The 23,086-nt window shown below is 46.6% G+C and overlaps 1 protein-coding gene across 13 annotated transcripts in view; it reads right to left on the reverse strand.

Annotated features, from left to right (window-relative positions):
• Positions 1-23,086, reverse strand: part of LOC102097274 (netrin receptor DCC) — a 412,480-nt gene that overhangs the window by 266,281 nt on the left and 123,113 nt on the right. For 4 of the 13 annotated variants that reach the window (XM_065044625.1, XM_065044624.1, XM_065044613.1 and 1 more), the window contains exon 1: positions 16,980-17,553. The exons of the other annotated variants lie outside the window; for them this stretch is intronic. In XM_065044625.1, the coding sequence (XP_064900697.1) occupies positions 16,980-17,070 (91 nt within the window). In that variant the 5' untranslated portion in view covers positions 17,071-17,553. Of the gene's footprint in view, positions 1-16,979; positions 17,554-23,086 lie in introns of those variants that run through there. 13 annotated transcript variants of the gene reach the window in all.

Below are 23,086 nucleotides of genomic sequence, written 5' to 3' on the forward strand. Positions count from 1 at the left end.
AAGTGCTAAGTATTATTATTATTATTATTATGCATAATGCTTCAAACGCGGTACGTTTTCAATACAAAGAGGTTCTGTACAGCCTTCTAATAACATAATAATAATTCAAATTATACAAGGCCGAGCACCTCTAAGCTCCTTTTGAGGTACCGTCATGATTCCTTCCACATTTTGGGTATGAAATAGGCACCAGAGGACCAAGAACGGCATCTCTAGGATTAAGGGTAACAACATGAGATGCGAATTGTCAAGATTCCCATTTCCTTGAAGGTCTGCACGATCGCCATCACGTTGTGAACGGCCACAATTAATCCACTCCAAGTTTCCTCCTTTTCTGGAATCTCTGTGCTCTCCCCAGGCTCCCAAGGACTATCCAGAGCTATAACTCACCCGATGAAGTCCAACCCAGTCAGCTTATGTGATAAGAGGTTCCTTGACTGCGCCGGCCTATTGATTAGTTTGTCCGAAAGCGCTGCCTCATTTATTACGGTTTGATTTAAGCAGATAGAGCGCAGCAGAAAGGTCACTCATTTTATCCATTCCTAGCGAACACCAGCCCCGATTCCATTACGACTATTTCCAAATCAATGCTGCTTTACTTTCCCCTCCTGAGCGCAGCAGGATCGATGGTGCCCGTTCTGCCTTCAGCGTGTGAAGCATTGCTCAGATACCAGTGCTCCGGTAGAGATGCCACCTCCCATTTCCTCGCGCAAACTGGGTAATAAATGCCGTATTCAAATGCATTTTAGTGATTTGATTCTAGAATGGATTAAAATATTTGTGCTAGAATGGCTTCATGCTTCTTTTCCCCCGCAAAGCCATAAAAGTAACTAAACCAAACAGGCTGCTCTCAGCTCTTACAGGTGAGAAGGAAGACAAGGGATTATCCGCACCGCTGGTCTGTGCCATTTGCTTGCATTACAGTCTATTTTGATACACCATCTTCAATGTCATTGTCATTTTGAAGCCAGTGAAGAACTTCTCTGGGTTGTTCTTTAAGCCCTAAGGGGTATTGAAGAACCTTTTTCGCATCCTCACTAGATTCCACATTAGGTAACGCAGCATTTGCTTGGCGGTCAGGATGGACTTGGTTTTTAACCAGGTCCATCTTGGGCTGGGGACATCGCTCCCCTGCTTTACCACCAAACACCGGTGACAAAGCAGCTGTCTGTCCCTTCCCGCCTCTCATTTCGGATCGGGAGATACCCGTCAACCACTCCAGGGTAGACCAGCCCCCCTGCCCTCTGGGATAGACCTGTCACCCCTACTCACAAGGTAGACCTGTCACCTCCTGTTCCCTGGATATACCAGTCAGCCCAGCATTTCTGAGTAGACCTGACATCCTGCTTTTTAAGTAGACCTCACCCCTGCTCTCATGGGTAGACCTGCCACCCCTGTTCTGTGGGTAGATTTGTCCCCCTTGCCCTCCTGAGTAGACCTGCCACCCCTGTACTCCTAGGCATACCAGTCACCCCTGCCCTTTGGATAAGACCTCACTCCTACGCTCCTGGGTGTACCACCCATCCCTGCTGCTCTTCTGGGTAGACCTGACACTCCTTTTACCTCCTGAATAACCTGCACCTCCTTTTTGCCCTCCTGGGTAGACCTGTCACCCCAGCCATCCTGAGTAACCTTCTCCCTCCTGACTAGACCTGCCCCTCCCTTTTCCCTCCTTTGGTAGACCTGCCCTCCTGGATAGACTGTTCAGTTCTCCTGGATAGACCTGTCACCCCTGCTCTCCTCGGTAGACCTGTCGTTCTTGCCACTTTTCCGTCTGGGTAGACCTGTCCCTCTTGCCCTCCTGAGTAGACCAGTCATCCCAGTTTGCCTGGGTATACTAGTCACCCCTGCCCTCCTGGCAGACCTGTCACCCCCCCACCATCTGCCAGTGCAATCAGTATGATATATGTGTAAAACTTCCCTCCCTTACTCAGCCATTTATTTATTAACCTCTCATTATAAAAAAGGCTACCCACAGTTACCTACGCCCTTTAACCACCAGCCAAGAGCTCTACAAAGTCCCTTCTTCTGAGCGCTATATGCAATCAATGTCATCACTCCAATTCCCGTCCCAGTTCACCCAGCTCACCTCTCGCAATGTCCCTGCTCATGGCAGGGGGGTTGGATTAGGTGACCTTTAAACATCCCTTCCAACCCAAACTATTCTATGATCCGTTAATTGCCGCAGCTTTGCCAGGGGCTGGCGCCAAATTCCAGGTTCCTCATCAGTTTTTACCAGCCTCCTAACCTGCACTTAGTCACTTAGTAACCTGCAGCGGGCGATACGTGAAGATGATGGAGTGTAGCTCATTCATCAAGCTCTTCAGGTAGTAGCGACCGCGTGAGTTGCCATTTATCCCGTTTAATTATGTACAGACACCCCCAAACACCACCATTCAGCATTTCAAGAGTTTATGTCTTACTCTGTTTCGCTTCTCTTTACCAGAGTTTAAATCAGAGCTTTTGTTCCCACACCCACCCCATTTGCAACCCACGAGCTGCAAATATTCTGGTGTTATTTGCACTTTTCAGGGACAGAAAACCTCCAGTATTTAAATCACAGCTGGGAAGTCAAAGGCATAACTATTATATCAAATACACACTCTATTTAGTACAAGTTAAGGTGAAGGTCCAAGTGAAGTCCCTGCCGCTTAGAATAGAAATTTGAATTTGAAACGCTGATTTTTAGACTAAAAAAACCACTCGAGCTGTGAGAACACCGGTGCCCTTTTCCCCAAGGCTTCTTCTGTGTTTCATTCTCAGCATCGCTCTCTAGCTTAATATTTAGAATGGAAAATAACCTAATGGTGTAAACTTACCTACGTGAAATTGGGAGAAACTCCACCGAGTTCGATTAATTCCTTTATCTTCACTTGGTCCAGGGGAACTTTTGCCTCAAGGGATGCTGGAAAAGTCCCTTTTTTCCCCCCAGACTTGCAGGAGTGGTCGGTAAATCAAAGCTGAACCTAAAGCTGTTTTGTCCCAAAAATACAAGCCAAGGAATTAATTCCTATGTAGGATACAAGAGGATAAGTAACACTGAATATGTGAAATTATTTTGTTAGTAATAATATCTTAAAAAATCTTTATTATAGGATTGGATATAATGTTAGAGCTCTAGCAGCAAAATCCTTCTAGTTAATTCTACTCAGAAAAAAAATTGCATTAAAACTTGATCTAGTTTTTTTAAGCCCGAGATCATCGCTGAGCACCCGGTTCCATTAATACAACGCTTGAAGATGAAATGACAGAAGCGCTATCACTAATTAAACTCTGCAATTTCGTTATATGAGCCAAATTCAAGTCCTTCATCATTTGCTTTACTCATTACCACATCTGGGACAAAAAAAAGCCACATATATTCTGCGAATTATTTTAACATTCTTGTAGCCTCTGGTTCTGTTCTGACCTTTTTGCAGTAACTAACTGGGTTATACATTTATTTATACAAATCAGATTTTGTTCTCTATATCCCAGCAAAGTCATTTAAGTGGAGAAATAATCCTGAGGTCCCTTCACCAAACCAGCCGCTGGTCCCAATCTCCTTCTGTCCTGTCCCCACATGAATTTTTGTAGCTAAGATAAGGCAAAAGGTGCTGATACAAAGAGAAGGATAGAGAAGCAAAAGCTTCGGTTAATGAACAAAATTAGAGCATCTTGGCTGCGCAGTAAATAGGTTTTCCTGCCCCGAGACCACACGCTGGGAGGAGAAATGTTCAGCCAGAGTAAGCTGATGTATTATACAATTATCATTAATAAAACTGGACCCAAAACTTATTCATAAAGCCTCTGGAAAGTACTTAGGAAAAGGGTAAGGGTGTTCTGGTCAGAAAATCCATCCCCTTGAAGGCAGGTGAGCCCTGAGCCATGTGGATCTCGGCCTAATGATTCCTGCTGAATCCATCAGACAAGCGACGTGAATTTAGGATCCTCATACACTTTCCCCATCACCCACTGAATAATATTGAATTGATGTGGGAAGGGGGATGCACGACAGTCACGGGTTTATTAGGGTAGAGACGTTGCCTGATCCCTACCCGCATGGGCATAAAAAAATGGCTGGATGGCACCAGAATCACCTCACGGCTCAAAGTGGCGGCACCAGAATCACCTCAGGGCTCAAAATGGCGGCACCAGAATCACCTCACGGCTCAAAATGGCGGCACCAGAATCACCTCAGGGCTCAAAATGGCAGCACCAGAATCACCTCAGGGCTCAAAATGGCGGCACCAGAATCACCTCACGGCTCAAAATGGCGGCACCAGAATCACCTCAGGGCTCAAAATGGCGGCACCAGAATCACCTCACGGCTCAAAATGGCGGCACCAGAATCACCTCACGGCTCAAAATGGCAGCACCAGAATCACCTCAGGGCTCAAAATGGCGGCACCAGAATCACCTCACGGCTCAAAATGGCGGCCCTGGTTCTGGCTTCAAGGACAATCCTTTTTAAACTAACAACAAACATTAAAAAAAGAAAATGCCAAAGCATTCCAGTGAACTAAAAGACAATGTTCAAAAGTCTCCTTAATCCTTCCAAGCGCATAAAAATCTCCCGCAGTTCCGCTCCATAGATGCAACTTTCCCTTCCCTAAACAGCCCTGGCCGACAGAATACAGCTGAATCAAGAAATATGAGACAGAAAAAGCCAAATACCAATTCCCCTTCCAAAATCTGACCCTTTTCCATCCTTGGAAGCAAAGGCAAAGTGATTTCTCCTTGAAAAGTCATTAGATGGGTTCTCAGAGGTTCCTTTCCTGTCACAGACCAAGGACTTTTTGCTTCTGACCATCAAAATATTCCTGTCAGCACACAAACGGCTTAAAATTCACAACACATCTCTTCACAAACATCGTGTTGCGGCTTCTTGCAGAGGTTGATTAATTTTTAGAGCAATAATTTGCATCAAAATCTTTTCAATCTACTTGCAATTACCAGAAATTGAAACAAGCGACAAACAGCTTCGAGCACTTGTTTTTCAGCTGGGTGTTAACCGCAAAGAAAAAAGCCTCATTGAAACCCAAAGTTTCAAGCGTGAAAGTTTAAATACGACTTTGGAGGACTCAAAAGCCCACAAATCTTAAGAATGCAACTTATTCTACAGAAAATACCCACAGGTTACGTACATCTTTGTGCTTTGCAATTCGCCTTGTTTCCCACCCTTCGCCTCACTTCTCACTTCAGTGCCTTCCTATAAATTGGTTTTTTCACGTTCTAAATTACCGCTGCTGCATTTAATTTGGACACCCAGTTCTCTTCTCCAGTTTCCCTCTGCTTTTAGGTAATTCTTTCTCTTTCTTCCAAGCATTTCGTACAACTCATTTAGAAATAATCGCCCTATGTCTTCTATAGGATCTGCCCAATTAACGCCACCTCAGATAAACACGGATCACAAAAACAAATGGAGGCCTCTAGGCTCAAAAGTTATGACAAAACCCACCTGGACAATGTGGTTTGCACTTAATTTGAGTCGTTTCAAGAAACGTTGCCAAAGGACTTGTCACTGTTCTTGGAAAGATCCCAGCACACCGTGCCAAGAGAGGGTATTTTCTAGAGCTTTGGTCCCAGGGGACATCCAACCATCGGTTTTTCTGTCCTTGGACTTCACAAAATGCCAAAAATGAGGAGAAATCCGCAGTTACGGAAGGTGATGTCATGTACCTTTCCTCCCATATTGATCGCTCATTTACAGCACTTGGCCTTGAAGTCACGGGCGACCCAGAAATAGAAACATAACCAATCAATTATCCCCCTGCTTCTAATTACTCAAAGCCAAACCTGGTGGAAACGTGGCTTTCTAGGCCGTACCAAAAAACCTTTAGAGCCTTATGAAGAAGCTGGAAGAACACAAAAAACCAATTAAATAGATGGTAAATCCATTCAAACTTGTACGGGAACAGTTTGGCACGTGTATAAAAGCAGAGGGCAGTTTTTCCTTTAAAAGTCAAAGTTCACCTCATGGTAATTTCAGCCCACAGCAATCTTCTAATTGTTCATTAAAAACACATTAATTGTATGGAGAACGCTTGATTTATCGCTGTTTGGAAGTGAAAATAGAAAACCCCAGGGGGGGCAAAGTTGGCATGAAGTTCTACTTCTGATTTATCCCTATAAAACCAATCCCTGGGTACTGTTAATTATTAAAATTTAACAAGATGTTAAATTTATCTGTAAAAAATTGTTCTTAACGAATCCGCGCACCAATCGTGATTGTCTTTAATCTGGCATCGAACTTCTGATTCGCAGAAGCCCAAATATTACTCCTACCAATAATATATGAAACACTCCATTCAAACCAAATCTTTCTAGATTGTTTTATATATATATCTTAGATCACAGTCTAAAGGAAAAAAGGAATTACCACAGTAGTATGCATTTGTTTTTCTTTCTGCTTTTCTGACTATAGTCTACTAAGAATTTATATTTCTCACTGTGCGTGCACATACATTATATATATAGATATATATATTCACACATGTACACGTGCATTTGTGCATCTATATTTCCCAGATACAAAAATACTCGACTACAGCAATGCCCACACCAACATACCTGCTTAGATACGTGAAAATAAATAGAATATATATACAAATAACAACGTATAGTATGGAAACCATATGACTTTGGTCCAACCAAAATGATTCTGTGATTCTTTAGCAGTAGAAAATAAAGTTTCGAGAGGTTCGGAATCGTTTGCACAAGGCTCAAAAAAACCCGGTGTCTTGTTTAATACCAGCGTTAAGGTTTTCTTGCTACTATACGGTCGTCAAAATGAAATTCAATTACGCGGGAATAAAGTCGGTACCTCGCAAAGGTTGGAATTATCCCCAGACTGACATTGAGGTGGGTCACACAATTCGCCACCTCCAGCTGAGGCTTTTTCTCCAGAGATTAACATACATTATTATGCCTTAAACTACAAGATTTCAGGAACGTGAAGTTAAAAGAGATGATTTCCCACCTCGCCGCAGGGAGGTCCCAGCGGGCAGGCGCCGATTTAACCACAAAATGATCCCAAATGGGGTTGTGGATGGGAAGGGACGACCGGGGTCGTCATCCCCACTCCGCAGAAGAGCCACACAACACGACATCTACTGCAGGAAGGTCCACAATGCCACGAACACCCAAAATATTAATACTTATATATTAATAATTCCAGCCACCTTTCTTAAGAGCTCTATAAAGACCAGAAAATGTAACTACCAGAGATGTGGGGATAATGTCCCTGATAGTACATGAGACGCTACAAAGCCCAGTAGACACCATTCTATGGAAAACTGGGGAAAAATAGTCCCTGGTAACCTGTTTATTAGGGAAAAACCCCCTTCTGAGCCTAAATCTGGTGGGTGTACGGGCAGAAGACGGTTAAACACCCACAAGAGCTGATGGTAACGGGCCTGCAATGGCCCCATCCTGCCTTTTTGGTATCAATTTCAATAATTTCTCGCCAAGCCATCAAATCTGGATTTGTTCTGCATTTAAGGACACGCACCGAATTAAAACCCAAAGCTCCGAGACATCAAAAAGGTGTTTTAACCGGAGTCCGGCCTTCGCAGAACACGTTAAACCCGGCGCTGGGTTCTCCTCCTCCCTCCTCCGCTTCCATCGACTTGTCATGAGGAACCAAATTACAACAGGACAAAAATAAACGATAAAAAAGCACAAAGCGGGATTTGCAAGAGCAGCTGTAAACCCTTCTAGGCCAAGCAGTTGATAATTAAGTCCTGGCTTGGAAATTTTATGGTGATTTCTGAAGTATAAACCATGGGAAGATTTAAGTATAAACCATAGGGAAGATTTTCCCGCCTTTTTTCTTTGTTATTATCATTTACCTGTTGGGTCGTCATCTTTATTTTGTTACCAGGAAAGCAGAAAAATGACACTATGGGCAATGCCAACAAGTCACCTGTTGCCACTCAAAGGAAAACCGAGGGGGATTTTTTGTCCCCTCTTCAAAATTATTCAGGCTGCAAAGGCCGGGAATGTATTTAATGGAGTAACAGAGGGGTGAGGGAAGGTCTTCAGCACTTATTATTTTAAGAATGATGACCATAAAGGTGGAAAATGGGGTTTTTTCAGTCATAGTTTTGTGAGGGATCTACAAATAAATGTTTATGGATTATAACCTTGAAAAATCGAGTTCCTCCCGGGAGCCAAACAGGTTGTTCCCAGGATGCATTTTGGAAACCATCAGCTGCTCGCTTTCTTATATTACACAGTAATGTATATGCCACATTCTACAAAAAAATGAGAAACAAATTCCGCTAAGTCGCTGACGGATTGTACACTAAGAGGCCAAATATTCAGCAGACGCTCACCAAATTGCCTTTTAAAATCTCGTTTATCGCCGGTCTCATTTGGAGCTCGCAAGCGTTGGGACGAGGAGCATTTTACAACCTACATTCCGGTCGTGTTGGACCATTTTCCCCCAGGAATCTCAAAGCATTTTACTAGGTATTTATATATACATATATATATATATAGGTATTTTTTATTTATTTTTATATATATATAAATATATATATATTTATAGGTATTTTTTAGCCGTACGATAAGCACCTGCTCATCCTCACTGAACTCTGTGGAGCAGCTTGGTAAAATGAGATGATTGAAAATCTATTAGAAAATCAAGAAAAAAAAGCAATTCTACCTTTTTTATTTATTTTTTAGTTATGCGGTGACCCAGATTGACCTTATATAAAGGTTTATTTATTTCTGACACGACCCATTTCCCTCCCATATGGGAACAGAACATTTATTTGCAAAGGCCGGCGCCCGGCAAAGGGTGATGAGGGAAACTCCTGGTGATGCAGGAGATGTCAGGAACAATCAGAACTAATGAAATAGTTATTGCTCGCAGGTATTTGGCATATTAATGCCCAGAGACAGATCTCATTTAGTGAGCCAGAGCCTGGCAATATAAATTATCAGACACTCCAATCCGACCGCACTCCACGTTTAAGGGCCATTTGAATTGTGCTCAGGTAGTTTCACTCATCTGCAATCTGAGGAATGTGTTAATAAATAGCGGGCTGAATCACACCATTGATTTGTAAGTGGAATTTCCCATTAAAACCTGTCAAGAGCATTACTTTCAAAAAAATTAATGGTATAATATAGCCCAGGGTTCTGCTATAACATACTCCTGACGGTATAGCTCTCCGGTCTCATGATGATGGATAATCTTGTTTATTGTGAATTGCCACTGGAGTTTCTTGCTTTTATACTTCTGCTGTCGCCAGAGCAGCAGCTGGTGTCCACCTCTGGTGGGAAATTAATGAAAAGAGTCTTTAAAAATCAGAATTCTACACCTTTCTTTCCCCTTTCCTGAGGAGAAACGGTTCATCTGTATGGCCGCTATCTCCAAACAACTGGGTGTGAGCTTGTTCTCCCAAGTCTCGGGGGTTTGGTGTCTTTTGGGAAATGAGCTCTTCCTGTAGTTATTAACAGGTGTACTTGTCCTTCCTGGCATGTTGGGCGACATCTGATATGAAAAGGAGGAGTGATGAGGAACCGCAACAGCGACGGCCGGGATTGGGCACGCACGGCGATTCTTCAGCCTCTACGGGACTTGGGGAATTTGGGATAAAGGCAGATTAAGCTTATGTGAGGAAAAAGAAAAAAATGAAGGATCAAGAAGAGTAAAGAAGGAGGAGGAAGAAAGAAGAAGCAAAGAAGAAGCAAAGAAGAAGCAAAGAAGAAGCAAAGAAGAAGCAAAGAAGAAGCAAAGAAGAAGCAAAGAAGAAGCAAAGAAGAAGCAAAGAAGAAGCAAAGAAGAAGCAAAGAAGAAGCAAAGAAGAAGCAAAGAAGAAGCAAAGAAGAAGCAAAGAAGAAGCAAAGAAGAAGCAAAGAAGAAGCAAAGAAGAAGCAAAGAAGAAGCAAAGAAGAAGCAAAGAAGAAGCAAAGAAGAAGCAAAGAAGAAGCAAAGAAGAAGCAAAGAAGAAGCAAAGAAGAAGCAAAGAAGAAGCAAAGAAGAAGCAAAGAAGAAGCAAAGAAGAAGCAAAGAAGAAGCAAAGAAGAAGCAAAGAAGAAGCAAAGAAGAAGCAAAGAAGAAGCAAAGAAGAAGCAAAGAAGAAGCAAAGAAGAAGCAAAGAAGAAGCAAAGAAGAAGCAAAGAAGAAGCAAAGAAGAAGCAAAGAAGAAGCAAAGAAGAAGCAAAGAAGAAGCAAAGAAGAAGCAAAGAAGAAGCAAAGAAGAAGCAAAGAAGAAAAGGAAGAAGCAAAGAAGAAAAGGAAGAAGCAAAGAAGAAAAGGAAGAAGCAAGAAGAAAAGGAAGAAGAATGGTAAGAAGGAAGAAGAGAGAAGAAGGGAGAAGAAGGAAGGAGGGAGGGAAAGAAAGGAAGGAAGGAGCAAGGAAGAATAAAGAAGAAGAAGAAGAAGAAAAGAGTAAAGAAGGAGGAAGAAAGTAAAGAAGAAGAAAACAGTAAAGAAGAAGGAGGAAGAAAGTAAAGAAGAAGAAAGAAGAGTAAAGAAGACGGAGGAAGAAGAGTAAAGAAGACGGAGGAAGAAAGTAAAGAAGAAGAAAAGAGTAAAGAAGAAGGAGGAAGAAAGTAAAGAAGAAGAAGGAAGAAGAGTAAAGAAGACGGAGGAAGAAGGGAGAAGGAAGAAGAAAGAAGAAGAAAGAGTAAAGAAGAAGAAAAAAGGAAGAAAGAAGAAAGACAAAGAAAAGATGAAGAAAGGAGACAAAGAGTATTATTTTATTGCATGTTTGAGATTAAAACCCTTTCCCACTCGATTCCAAAAAGAAACAACTGGCAATGAAGCGAAGTTGCCCAGGGATTAGGGTGGCCCGGAGCCAACACCCCCACATATGGGGAATCTCCCCCTCGCTCAGGATCAGCAACCGGTTGGTTGAGCACAAACCACGACTCCCAACCTCCAGCGGTCACTGTCCTGGCGGCGATATCATTTTCCATCGATTGTAATCGAGTTCGATTAATGGCGTAATTCAATTAGACGCAAATCAAGAGAGAACTAATACTTTTAATAACGTAACACCAGCTTCCGACAAATTCCCTGCCCAGATGGAAAAGCTTGATGGAGTTACTGGTAACACAATATCCTCCTCCAGAGAGATGTTAACGACCCTTTTAATATCAATACAGATTTAGTTGTGGAGAATCAGCGTCTACGTGTAACAGAATTGAATGTCTTTCTCCTAACACATCTGCTATTCCAAAGCACGCAGTTATTTTCATTTCCACAAACTGAGTATATCTCCTTACTCTTAACGCCAAAAATGATGAGTTGGAAAAAAGAAAACACTATAATTTTTGCAAAAAACATTGTGCATACAACAAAAGAGGGACAAAGCAGGAAAAAGGATTTTTGCTTTTGAAATGACTTTTGAAAAATGAGTAAAAGCTCCACCCAAAACCATAATTAGTAAATCCAGACCCACAGAAAATTGGCAATTGGTCCTTCCTTGGGATCTGGCACAAGACAAGAATTCAAACCTCAACCCGAGCAAGAAAACACATCGATTCTTCAGCAGTCAACACGTTGGTGCAGTTGGGTCCCACCACGACCTTCGTCGGTTGGATCCCACCACGACCTTGGGCCTTTGGGTCCCACCATGACCATGATCCATTGGGTCCCACCGTGATCACAGTGCTTTGGGTCCCACCATGACCACAATCTGTTGGGTCCCCCCCCATGACCACAGCCTGTTGGGTCCCACCATGAACACAGTGCTTTGGGTCCCACCATGACCACAATCTGTTGGGTCCCCGCCCGTGACCACAGCCTGTTGGGTCCCACCGTGACCACGGCCCGTTGGGTCCCACCGTGACCACGGCCCATTGGGTCCCACCATTACCTTTGTCCATGGGGTCCCACCACGACCACGGTCCACTGGGTCCCACCATGACCTTGGGCAGTCAGATCCCACCACAACCATGGCCCGTTGGGTCCCAGCATGACCACGGTCCTTTGGGTCCCAGCATGACCATGGCCCAACGGGTCCCGCCATGACCTTGGTCGGTTGGATCCCACCATGACCACGGTACTTCGGGTCCCACCATGACCACAATCCATTGGGTCCCACCATGAACACAACCTGTTGGGTCCCACCATGAACACAACCTGTTGGGTCCCACCATGACCGTGGCCAGTTGGGTGTCCTCAGCACCAGGGAAGAGCAGAAGGAAAGTTTTATGGACTTTTTTCTTCTTCTGAGCATGAGAAGGCAGAGAAGACAAAAGAAAAAAGGAAAAGAATACAGCCAAAGGTCCTTTGGAACCTTTTAAAACGTCTGTCTTCTTCCCCGATGCTTCTCACAGTAATACAAAAATGACTGTTGCATCTAGAAACTCAAAATAATGCTTTTAAGATACTTTTTAGTCCTTGGATAGAGGTGAAGAGTATCAGAGAGAAACTCAGGGAAGTTCCTGCATGAATTCTGCACCGAACAAGGACTTTTGGGTAGCGGTGGGACAAGGATGGATGACCCAACTATGCTCGGCACTAACACCAGGCCAAGATAGTCCACGTCTTGCTCCCAAGTCAACTCTGCACTGAGGGAAGAACGTCCAGCACGGCCCCGGGGAGTCCTGCCTTCAGAAAAAACCACTCGACACCATTATATCAATTGACCTTGGCCGGAGCTGTCACGGTTCGTCTAATTAGCGCTCGCGGAGCTCGACAGACACGTCCAGCGGTTGAGACACTTGGCAAACTCCAAACCTGATTTGGTTGCTCAGCACTTCTATGTTCCTCCTCTAAATATACTCGGTGTAAAAGGGATGAGGAACCCAACCAAACCTCTAAAATAAGATTGATGAGGGTGTTTAAAAGATGCGTAGATGAGGTTCTTGTTCTTGCTGTAAGGGCCCAGAGGAGAACAACACTGAGGATGTTTCACTGAGTCAAATCTCTTGGCTGCTCAGGACGCAGTTTCCCAAAAGAGATGGAAATCGATACGAAAAACTCAGGAAATGACAAAGTTGGGGGTTGTTCACCTTCTATTCTGAGTGTGACCGCAGGCCGGCGCACACGATCAATCCGATTAAACCGATTCTCCATAAAGCACCAGAGAAACAACCAAAATCACCCAAACATCACCAGTCTCCCTGCTTTAAACTCGACTTTGCAGGGTGAGAAGATGCCCCGTTTTCAAGATATCCAAGACGACGCTATTCCTGCAGCTCCTCTGTTTGACAACCGTGATTTCGCTGAAATTTCGGGCGGCAATTTAGTGTCGTTTTCAACGTATTCTGAATACTTCAGAGCATTTATAACGTTACAGCACATATTGACGTTACCATCGACAAATGACTGAAATGGAGACGTTTAACCGTGCGTTTATCACACCACTCCGATAATTCACCTTCCTTTATAGCACAGATATCTCCAAATTCTCAAGCGAGATGTTCTGTCGTTACCCCAATTTAGCTGCAGCCCTTCACATCAAAGCTGCAAACGCGAAACGTCGTCCAAAAGGTTTACAATTATCCGACGTGTTACCTCTTAGGAATAATATACTGTATTTTAGCAGTGAATTTCCTGTCAGAAACCAAGAGATGCGCTTCACTTGCAGTCATCGCTTTCTATAGTTTGATGGGTTTTCCTTCCAGGAGGTTGAACAGGAGCCCCAAAGGAACAAATCTCGAGTGCCCGAGGCTCTCCGCCAATATTAAAAAAAGGATTCCTGAGCATCCTTTATCTCGCAGAGAACAATAAAACTGCTTTTCAACAGCACAAGTGGTCAAACAGACCGAGAAGTTTCTAGAAAGATGGGGAGGAGGAGATGGACAATGGAGGCACAAAGTGGATTTATTTCCCAACGACAACTGAGGCCGCAAAGCGGGATGTTGGGACGCGTGGACGCGTTTGCGAACTAAAAAATCAAGTCAACGTTTCACCCAAGGGATAATTTTAACAGAGCGAGGGGATTGTTTTTTTGCCTTCGGTTAATTAATCATGAAACTTTACCCTACAAGCCCCTTTTCCACCATGCAAACCCATTGTAGAGTTTTATCCTTCCACGCCAGCAGGAAAAGCTCGATTTTGTGGCGTTATTTTCTCTCGTCACGTTTATAAAAGCGCTGCCGGCCCTCTAAAGGACATCTGGTGGAAAATCCACGTGCTGAATGACTCTCAAAGTTCTTTTAGCCGTCACGTCTCTGTTAGAAGAAGCCAACCCAGGTGTCACACGCAACACAAACTTCAGGGACCGAGCTCAGGCAGAACCCAAATTACTCCAGGATGGGATTAACGAGCAGCCCCACGGGTTGTATGTAGATGTATTTATTAATCATTTTGATCTTGGAAGCCCTTAGTTTGGACCACAAACCTTTAACAGTCCTGCCCCAAAGATTTTGCTGCCCCAGCGTAAAACAGGCGATCGCAGCCAAATGGAGAAATATCCTGATGGTGCTGGAATGTCTTGGGTCATGGAATAGATATTTCATGCTAAGTTTTGTACTAGGAAGGGCAAGGAAGTAGCTGTCGAGGATAAATGAACCATGTATGAGATCTAGACATCGCTACACCTGGTATAAACCCCATTGAAAACATTCTGGATTTAAAGTCCGCGTCAGTCCTAAAAAAAGCCATAAACCAAGAAGAGCTGAACACAAAACCACTCAAGAAACTCTAGAAAGCAGACGACTGCTCCAATATAAACCGCTCACCCTCAACTAAGCTCAATTCTACTAAAACCCTTGGAGGTGACGCCGCTCCTGTGCTACCTGTGGCAGCTCCCGGGCCTGGGAACGCGGAGGGCGAAGCGGCAGCGCCGGGGCCGTGGCCGCGGTGACAGGTCCCCGGTGATTTATACTGCACCACAGCGAGAAGTGATCGCCAGAGCACCGGCCGGCGCCGAATCGCTCACCCGCCCCGAGTGCGAGTCAAAGGCACCCAACGCAAAAGTCATTCATAAAAAGGACCTTTGAGATGGAGTTAAATTCCTGATTTAAAAACAAAAAGAGGAATGCATGTTGTGGTTACTTTAACACATCAGCAGAACAAACCGTACAGAACCATAATAATCAAATCCTATAGAATTTGCATCCGCCAGGAATACATTTTGCACGATCTCCTACCAAAATGGCAAACGCTGCCCATCATCTATTCTTCATCCCCACGTATACGTTTTTAACCAGAAAAAGTCCAACGCCGCGCTTTACTTTTTCCTCTCGTCCCCCAAAACGTTTTGCCCCTCAACCCAGGTGCCCACGGATGCGCCGCTGGGTACCAAAGTTTGGCAGGTGCCCCCGCGCTTCGGGCAGCGGAACCGGCCCCGTCGTGCAGCATCTCCCTTTGTTCCAGCAGCGTTTGCTGCCTGTGCCCTGCCTGCACCTCACCAGTGGAAAACCCACCGTGAGCGAGCAGAGGCGGCAGCTTTGCCCGACAAGGGGTAAAATCCGCTTGATTTTACTTAGGGATGGCGACAGGGATGCTCGAGGAAGCACCAACTCAGCCCGGGGCTGTGACGCTGGGCAAACTTTGCCCATTTGCAGCTTGCCAAGCGCAAGGAACCGGGCGCAAAGCAAAGACGCCGCCTTCGAAATGGGCGTCACGAACACCCGCGTATCATCGACGGGGTGGGAATCGAGACGTGCGGCTGGAAAACAGCCTGGGTTTTTTTGTCCGTGCGTCGCCAAATGCTGTGGGGAAAAGGGGTTTGCGGCACGTTCGGCCCCTGACACGGCAGCTCGGGCACCCACAGAGGCCCTCGCTCCATCCCTTCATCTGGCAGCGGAGCTGCAAGTCCATCACCTTTTCCCCCAGGGAGCATCACTGCCATGTCTCCCCTCTCCCAGCCTTCGAGCTGGAAAAGCAAGAGACACATGAGGTTCACAAGAGAGACAGGTATTCATCATCCCGCTCCGGTTAGCGGGTCTCACCTTCCACGCAAGTAATGGCAGAGGACACCGCTGCGGACACACACGCAAAATAAACCTCTTGCTGTAGCAAAGCAGCATCTCCCAGTTCACTCGCTAACTCCCCAAAAGCAAAAGACCCAGCGGTTTGTGGCGAGGAAGCACCACCTCCGATTGCCATTTGCATACAGCTGAGAACCTGCGCTTGGCCAGAAAACACCGACGATTCTTTGCTTTTTTAGCAAAACGTTTCATCTGCAGCACTTTCCCCATCACAAAAAAACCTGCTTTAGTGCTGGCGTGCGGGGAGTTGGTTCCCATTGTTCCTCCGGCGCTGCCGCCAAAGCGATGTGCGCAGACCTGTGCTCGCCTCCTCTATTTTTTGTTGCTGTTGTTCTTTTGCAGGCTCTCCCTTTCCTCAAGGTTTCTCAAGTGACCCTTGGTTGCTTTTGGAGAGAATTAAACGAGCAGCGGAGGGGAATATTCCCTCGCATCCACCATGCACTGACACCCCGCAAATCAAAGCTGCACTTTCTTAGTTCTTAACACTTCTTGGCTCGCACTCTTTTATTTTAGAATAAGAAACGCAGCTGAGTCCTTCTCTACCTCACACACAAGCACCCCCAGAGCATCCCTGGCTCGTTTCTCCCCTCCGCACATTTGCCATTTTTAATTGGAAACCACGGCGAGAGGTGAATCGCAGCCCTGCTGGAGTTGGAAGAGGCTTTGCGGTAACTGCGCTTCCTGCCCAACGCGCCTGCTGCTTCGGTTCCTTCACCCACCAAAGGCACCAAACCCCTTCTCTTCGTAGCAGCACAGACCCCCCGCAAAGCTCCAGGAGGATAAATCGGGGTGCTGAAGGCAATGGGAACTAACCCCGCACCAATTATACCACATTTCTGCTTTATTTCGCAGGGATTTCCTTCTTGCCAGCGCTGCCCTTTCTCTGCAAGGCTGCACAAGGCGCTTCTAACCCCAATTCTCCGAGTGGCAAGTAATGCTAAAGCTCAAAACAACAACAAAACCCCCCAAAATCAAAGCTCACAGACCAAACCCCACTTGCAAAAAGGCGGGGGGGGGGGGGGTGGGTGTTAGCACCAGAAAAACAAGCACATCGCTTCGGGAAAAATAGAAATAAAGGCAGAAATGAGACTTACCCGAGACTGGAGGGTGCAGGTTCGCCAGTGTAAACCCGAAAAGAAGACAAACCAGCTTTGGTACCCAGACACATCCAAGACTATTCTCCATATTTCACCACACACCTACGGAGCGGGATCCTGAGCAGCAGCCGCACATGCAGGCGCAGCCTTTCCTCCCTCGTTGCTTTTTTAAACGATTCGGATTTTTGGGGCGCTCAGCAAAGGGGGAAAGGGTGAGGAAAAAAAAGAGAAAAGGAAAATAAAGTTGCATTCAGTCCAAAAGGCTCCGGGCGCCGAGGGAACTAACTCGAGGAGATGGAGAAGGATGGGGAAGGGTCCTCCCACCGCTGGGAAAACATCCAGAGAAAAATCCTTGAAAAAAAGATCAAAATAAAAACCAAGGGAATCAAAGCGGCGGCGGCTCCATGTCCAACGCGATGAGGAAAAATAACACAAAACACTAAAAAATGAGGAAGGGGGAGCAGCGGCGCGCTGGGGGGCTGGGGGTGCTCGGCGGAGCGGCGGCGGGCGGAGGGGCCGCGCTGGGTCCCGGTTTGTCCCGGTGAGTCGGTCCCGGTCGGTCCCGGGTTCGCGGCCGAGCGGCCGCGGGGCGGGGGCCGCGCGCGGGAAGGGAGGGGGGAGGCGGGCAGCGCGCGCGCGGGGGGCGGGCGGGCAGCGCGCGCCGCAGTCGGCCCGCCGGGGAGCGCGGGCGCCCTCTAGGGGCCCGCCAAGGGGAAGGGAGCGCGGCCCCACAAGGGGGGGGGGCGAAAAACTGCGAATTCGGCCTTTTTTTACCTTTTTTTTTTTTTTTTTTTATTATTCTTATTGAGGTTGCTCAGAGCACCGCCCGGGGGTGACTCCAGGGGTGCGGCGTGCAGCACCTCTCAGTCTCATCACACAAAATCCCAGAATGGGAGGGGTTGAAGGGCCCTGGAAAGCTCATGCAGTGCAATCCCCCCATGGAGCAGGAACACCCAGATGAGGTTACACAGGAAGGTGTCCAGGCGGGTTGGAATGTCTGCACAGAAGGAGACTCCACAACCCCCTGGGCAGCCTGGGCCAGGCTCTGCCACCCTCACCAGGAACAAGTTGCTTCTCAAATTTAAGTGGAACCTCCTGTGTTCCAGTTTGCACCCATGACCCCTTGTCCTATCACTGGTTGTCACCCAGAAGAGCCTGGCTCCATCCTCCTGACACTCACCCTTTAGATATCTGTAAACATGAATGAGTCCCCCCTCAGTGTCCTCTTGTCCAGCTCCAGAGCCCCAGCTCCCTCAGCCTTTCCTCACACGGGAGATGCTCCACTCCCTTCAGCATCTTGGTGGCTGCGCTGGACTCTCTGCAGCAGTTCCCTGTCCTGCTGGAACTGAGGGGCCACAGCTGGACACAAGATTCCAGGTGTGGTCTCCCCAGGGCAGAGCAGAGGGGCAGGAGAACCTCTCGGACCTACTGACCACCCCCTTCTAACCCACCCCAGGTACCATTGGCTTCCTGGCCACAAGGGCCCAGTGCTGGCTCATGGTCACCCTGCTGTCCCCAGCACCCCCAGCTCCCTTTCCCCTCCACTCATCACCCTCAGTATCAAACATTCACATATCCAGCGCTCTTTTAAAATCACAGAATCATTCTGGGTGGAAAAGACCCTCAAGATTAACACTCACCCAACACTAAACCACATCACTAAGAACTCTACACATCCTCGGAGCGGAACTGTGGGACACTTTTATGCTCTTGGAAGGATTAAGGAGACTTTTTAACATTGTCTCTTAGTTTACTGTAATACTTTGGCATTTTTTTAGAAAAATTTGTTATTAGTTTAAAAAGGATTGTCCTTGAAGCCAGAACACAGAAGTAATATATATATCAGTGAATCAAGAGCATAATAAATCAGTGCATGTAATTATTCCCAGCTTACTCTTCTTGTATTTGCTGCTATCTCTGTGCCTTAGAGAGGTGACATGGCTAAGACTCTACACTATATAAGTCCTTTTATGATGGGCCATAGAATCACAGAGTTGTTTAGGTTGGAAAAGTCCTTTAAGATCGAGTCCAAGCACAACCCACCCCCGGCACTGCCCCATGTCCCTGAGAACCTCATCTGGGTGTATTTCCAGCCCCTCCAGGGATGGTGACTGCAGCACTGCCCTGGGCAGCCTGTTCCAATGCCCCACAGCCCTTTAGGTGAATAAATGTGTCCTAATATCCAATTTCAACCTCCCCAGTGCAACTTGAGGCCGTTTCTTTGTGTCCCTGTGTCCCCTCAGCTCCTGTTCTCCAGCTGAACCCCCCAGGTCCCTCAGCCGCTCCTCATAGTTTTTAACCCATCACCCCTTGTCCTGTCCCAACAGGCCCTGCTCAACAGGCCCCATCATTCTTCTCAGCCCCTTTTAAGTACAGAAAAGCCACAATAAGGTCTCCCTGGAGACCCCCAGCTCCTCCTCGCTCCCTTGGGATGTTCTGAGCATCCTCCCCGCACCGCAGCTGCGTTATCACAGTGATTCAACGGGTTCAATAAACCCACGCACACAGTTCTCCTCAGAGAGAGCAATGTTTTGAGCAAGGACAACAGGACCTCCCACACAGCCCAGCTTGGCTAGACTGAGCTTGTGCCAAGAAAGGCTGGACTGGGTGGTCCTTGTGGTCCCGTTCAACTCGTTATTCTATGATTCTATGATCTAATTTTGCGCTCCAGAACAAAAAGTTATCTAAGAAGGGAGAAGCAGAAAGCAAACCACAGGCAGCCCAAATACATGATGTAACCCAGAAAATCCATAATTTGGGGTGAAATGTTAAGAAAAAAGGATTGAGCACTTACCATCAAGCGAGCTGGTCTAAGAGGGGAAGCTGCTGTTTAGAAGCATGAAGATGGGATGGGGTGACCACGGTGGCGGCTCTCGAGCGTGAATTTGGGACCGGTGAGAATCAAGAGCCCCGACACCCACATAATCGGCACCGCAGTGGGGGGAGGATTCAAACCCCAGGCGGAAACCTGCAGCGCGGATGCTTTTTCTTCTGGGATTGTGCACGACTTTACACGAGAAGCATTTCAACTAGGCGGTCAACAAGACGGTTTGCCTGCAATCATCGCTTTGTCTTAATTAGAGCGTGTGGTGCCTCGGGTCAAAGCACCAAAGGAACCCAACCCTGGGCAGCTTTTCTTGGCCGCTCTCCACCAGCTTTTCCTGCGAGCAAAACAAGACATCCCTTTCTCCAAAACTCTGTTTCTGCTGCTTCTTGCTGGTGTTGCTTCTTTTGTTTTGTCTGGTTTTGCTCATAGTTTGGTCTCCGTGACCTCCCTCCGCTCAGTTCTCAGTCCATCACTACTTGTGCTTTTGCACCAAAATTCCACCCTGTGTTGCAACTTGTAGCCACATCGAGGGGGGAGTTTCTTCCTGAGATTCCACCTGTTTTTTGGGGACCTTTCTATAAGAAACATCACTCTTGACCACAAAACAAAGGAGCAGGTCCAAGTCTATATGACCACAAAACCCACAAGCTGCACAGGAATCTATGATTTATGTGAAGCCTAAAGAGCAAAATGTGGCCAGGGCAAAGCAGGGCGATATTCTATTTATTAAAAAAAGCCATAGAAAATGTGGATTTGTCAACCCAAAGCTAAAGAGTAAACAGGATTATTGATACAACCACGCTCAGCATTTCGAGGTATCACTGAGAGCTTTTGCAAGTTCTATACCTTGCTTTTCCTCTTGCATTTTTGCACGTATTCTAGTAGTGAAAACCTAATAACTCTCGCTGAATTACAGATTAAATTAAACAACAAGCCGAATATTAAAAGCAGCCGCTCGCTCTCAAGCTCTCCCGTGGAGTTCGACGGCAATCGGGTATTTTTTCCAACTCCTAAGCGAATGTTAGGGGAGGACAAACAGAAGGGATGCGAACCAAGCGGAAAATAGGCAAGCGCCGCGATTCCTTCTGCCGTGATCTCTCTTCTTTTAGCCTTGAGCTTCTTGGGGAACAGGCTGTCGACTGCGAACCGCGGCTTCGTGGGCTTCACAAATGGGTGAGCAGGTTTGCACCACTAAACGCCGTGAGGAAAGGCTGGTGTGTGCCTTAAAACAGGCTCCACGACACTGGGATTAAGCATTAGGAAGGAAGGAGGTGCAGGGACCAGTAAAGACGAACCTGGGTCTTAGGACAAAAATCTGCCGCGGGAAGACGGGTGACAAAGCCCTGGTCCCTTTGGCTATGGCTAAGTCTTGTTTTACCTACAGCCCCCAGCCAAGCCCTGGGGAGGGTCTTTAAGCCAGATCCAGCTCCTTAAAACCACAGCGGATGCTGCAACGGAGACTAAAAATCAGCGCTGGGTTTAACTTTATGGCACGTGTATTTTCTGCAGGAGAACCGGCTGCGTTTCTCCGCCAAACCCATCCCATGTTCTGAGCCAGAAAACAATGAGATCCCCAGGCTGAGAAGTTACAAGAGTGACATTAAAATAACTCACAAGGCCGGAGATTTCCTTTCCTCCCCCCAAAATGACAATCCCGAGCTGTTCCACACCGAGGAGGGTTTTTCTTCTTCAAGGCAGAATTTACTCTCTAACACTTCACTCGTCTAAGATCTGGTTCTCTCTACCTCAAGAGACCTGTTCAAAAACTTGAGCGTTTCTTTGAGCGACTTTCCCATCCCAATAACCATGTTTAAGGTGCTATTATCCAGTGTAAGATTATGTGCAATTACCTCCTTCTCGTGTAATTTTGCTCTCCGGAATTACCACTCCCCTTTCATTTGTTACAAGGAATATTTTCCACACCTTTACGAATTCAGCCGGTTCTGCGGCACATCAGAACACATAATTTCATCGCCCGCACTTAAGTGCCTTTTAAACCTAATTAGAAAATGGGTGCGAGTCAAACGAAGCCGCGGTGAAGTTCTCTCCTACCTGTTTTGCTCCCACCGACCTTCAACGTGCTGCTCTCCCATCAGCGCCTCATTCCTTTATTTCTTAGCGTTGAGCCGGCGCTTTGCTTAATCTAAGCATTAAACAGCCCCGATAACGCCTGCATTGATGTTATATAGAATTTAATCTCCAGTATTGGATTCTTTGCCATGAAAACCCCGCCCTAGCGCTCCATAACTTCTTCTTTTCCTGTGATGAGTTTGATCGCCGTCCTTGTTTTCCCCCAAGCTGGTAAATCTTCATGTTATTTTCTGCAGAGCTCTTGGGTTGGTTGACGTGCTTCTAAATAAGCGTCCCAACAGAACTTAAGATGAAATAACTCCAGGCCGAGCGATAAAACTGTCACATTGTCACAGGATCCTTGGCCATCCCCAAACACACGTCCTCCTGCTTTAAATTCCCCGATATCAGCCGTACCTCCCCCGGAGTTCAACTTTTCAAGTTGCAGCTTTACCATTTTCTCCCTTATTTCAACAAAATAAACAGGTTCTTCCCCCTCTCCTCCTCCCAGAACTTTACAACTCGAGCAGAGGGCGGGAAATCTGCTGTAACAAATGGGATTCAATGGTTTGTCTGCTGCAACATCCCAACTTTTTAAGGCGCCTGTGTGTGAGAGCGGGTCGAAGATGGAGCAGTATTCACCTGAACATCACCATCAAGAACTTAGAGAACTGAAGCCCTGACCGATAGAACAGATGGACAATGACTTGGGGAGAGGCCTGAGGAGAAGCATCGTGTTGCACTGTTTCTCCGATACGGGGTCTCCTGCTAACAATGGCTGCTGTGTGGACTTCTGCTTCTCCAGCCAAACCAGCCCCCGCCTCCTGAAAGTGATTGTTATGAGGGTCTCTTTGACCCAGGGACAATACAAGATGTGTTCTCACCTGCAGCCTCATTACATGTCCCCCACCTGCTCCCCCAAACAATGGCCAACGCAAAGGAGCATGCCCAGCAGCTCGCCAAGGGTCCTGAGCTCACCCAACGGACCACAGAAAGACCCCTGAATGCTGGACACGTAAGCGTCGGCAAAAGAAAGCGTGGATCTCTTGAGCTTGCGCAATACGAGCCTGGGTTGCGAAGTCTAGGTGGAGACTGGCCTGAAACAATGGGAGCGAGGGGGTGAAGAAGCATAAAAGGTGACTCCAGAATGGACACCATTGAAGATCTTCCCACCAGAGGATCCCGAACCACGACGGAGAACCGGCCG

The sequence above is a fragment of the Columba livia genome, chromosome W (genome assembly GCF_036013475.1).
Source record: "Columba livia isolate bColLiv1 breed racing homer chromosome W, bColLiv1.pat.W.v2, whole genome shotgun sequence".
Taxonomy (NCBI): domain Eukaryota; kingdom Metazoa; phylum Chordata; class Aves; order Columbiformes; family Columbidae; genus Columba; species Columba livia.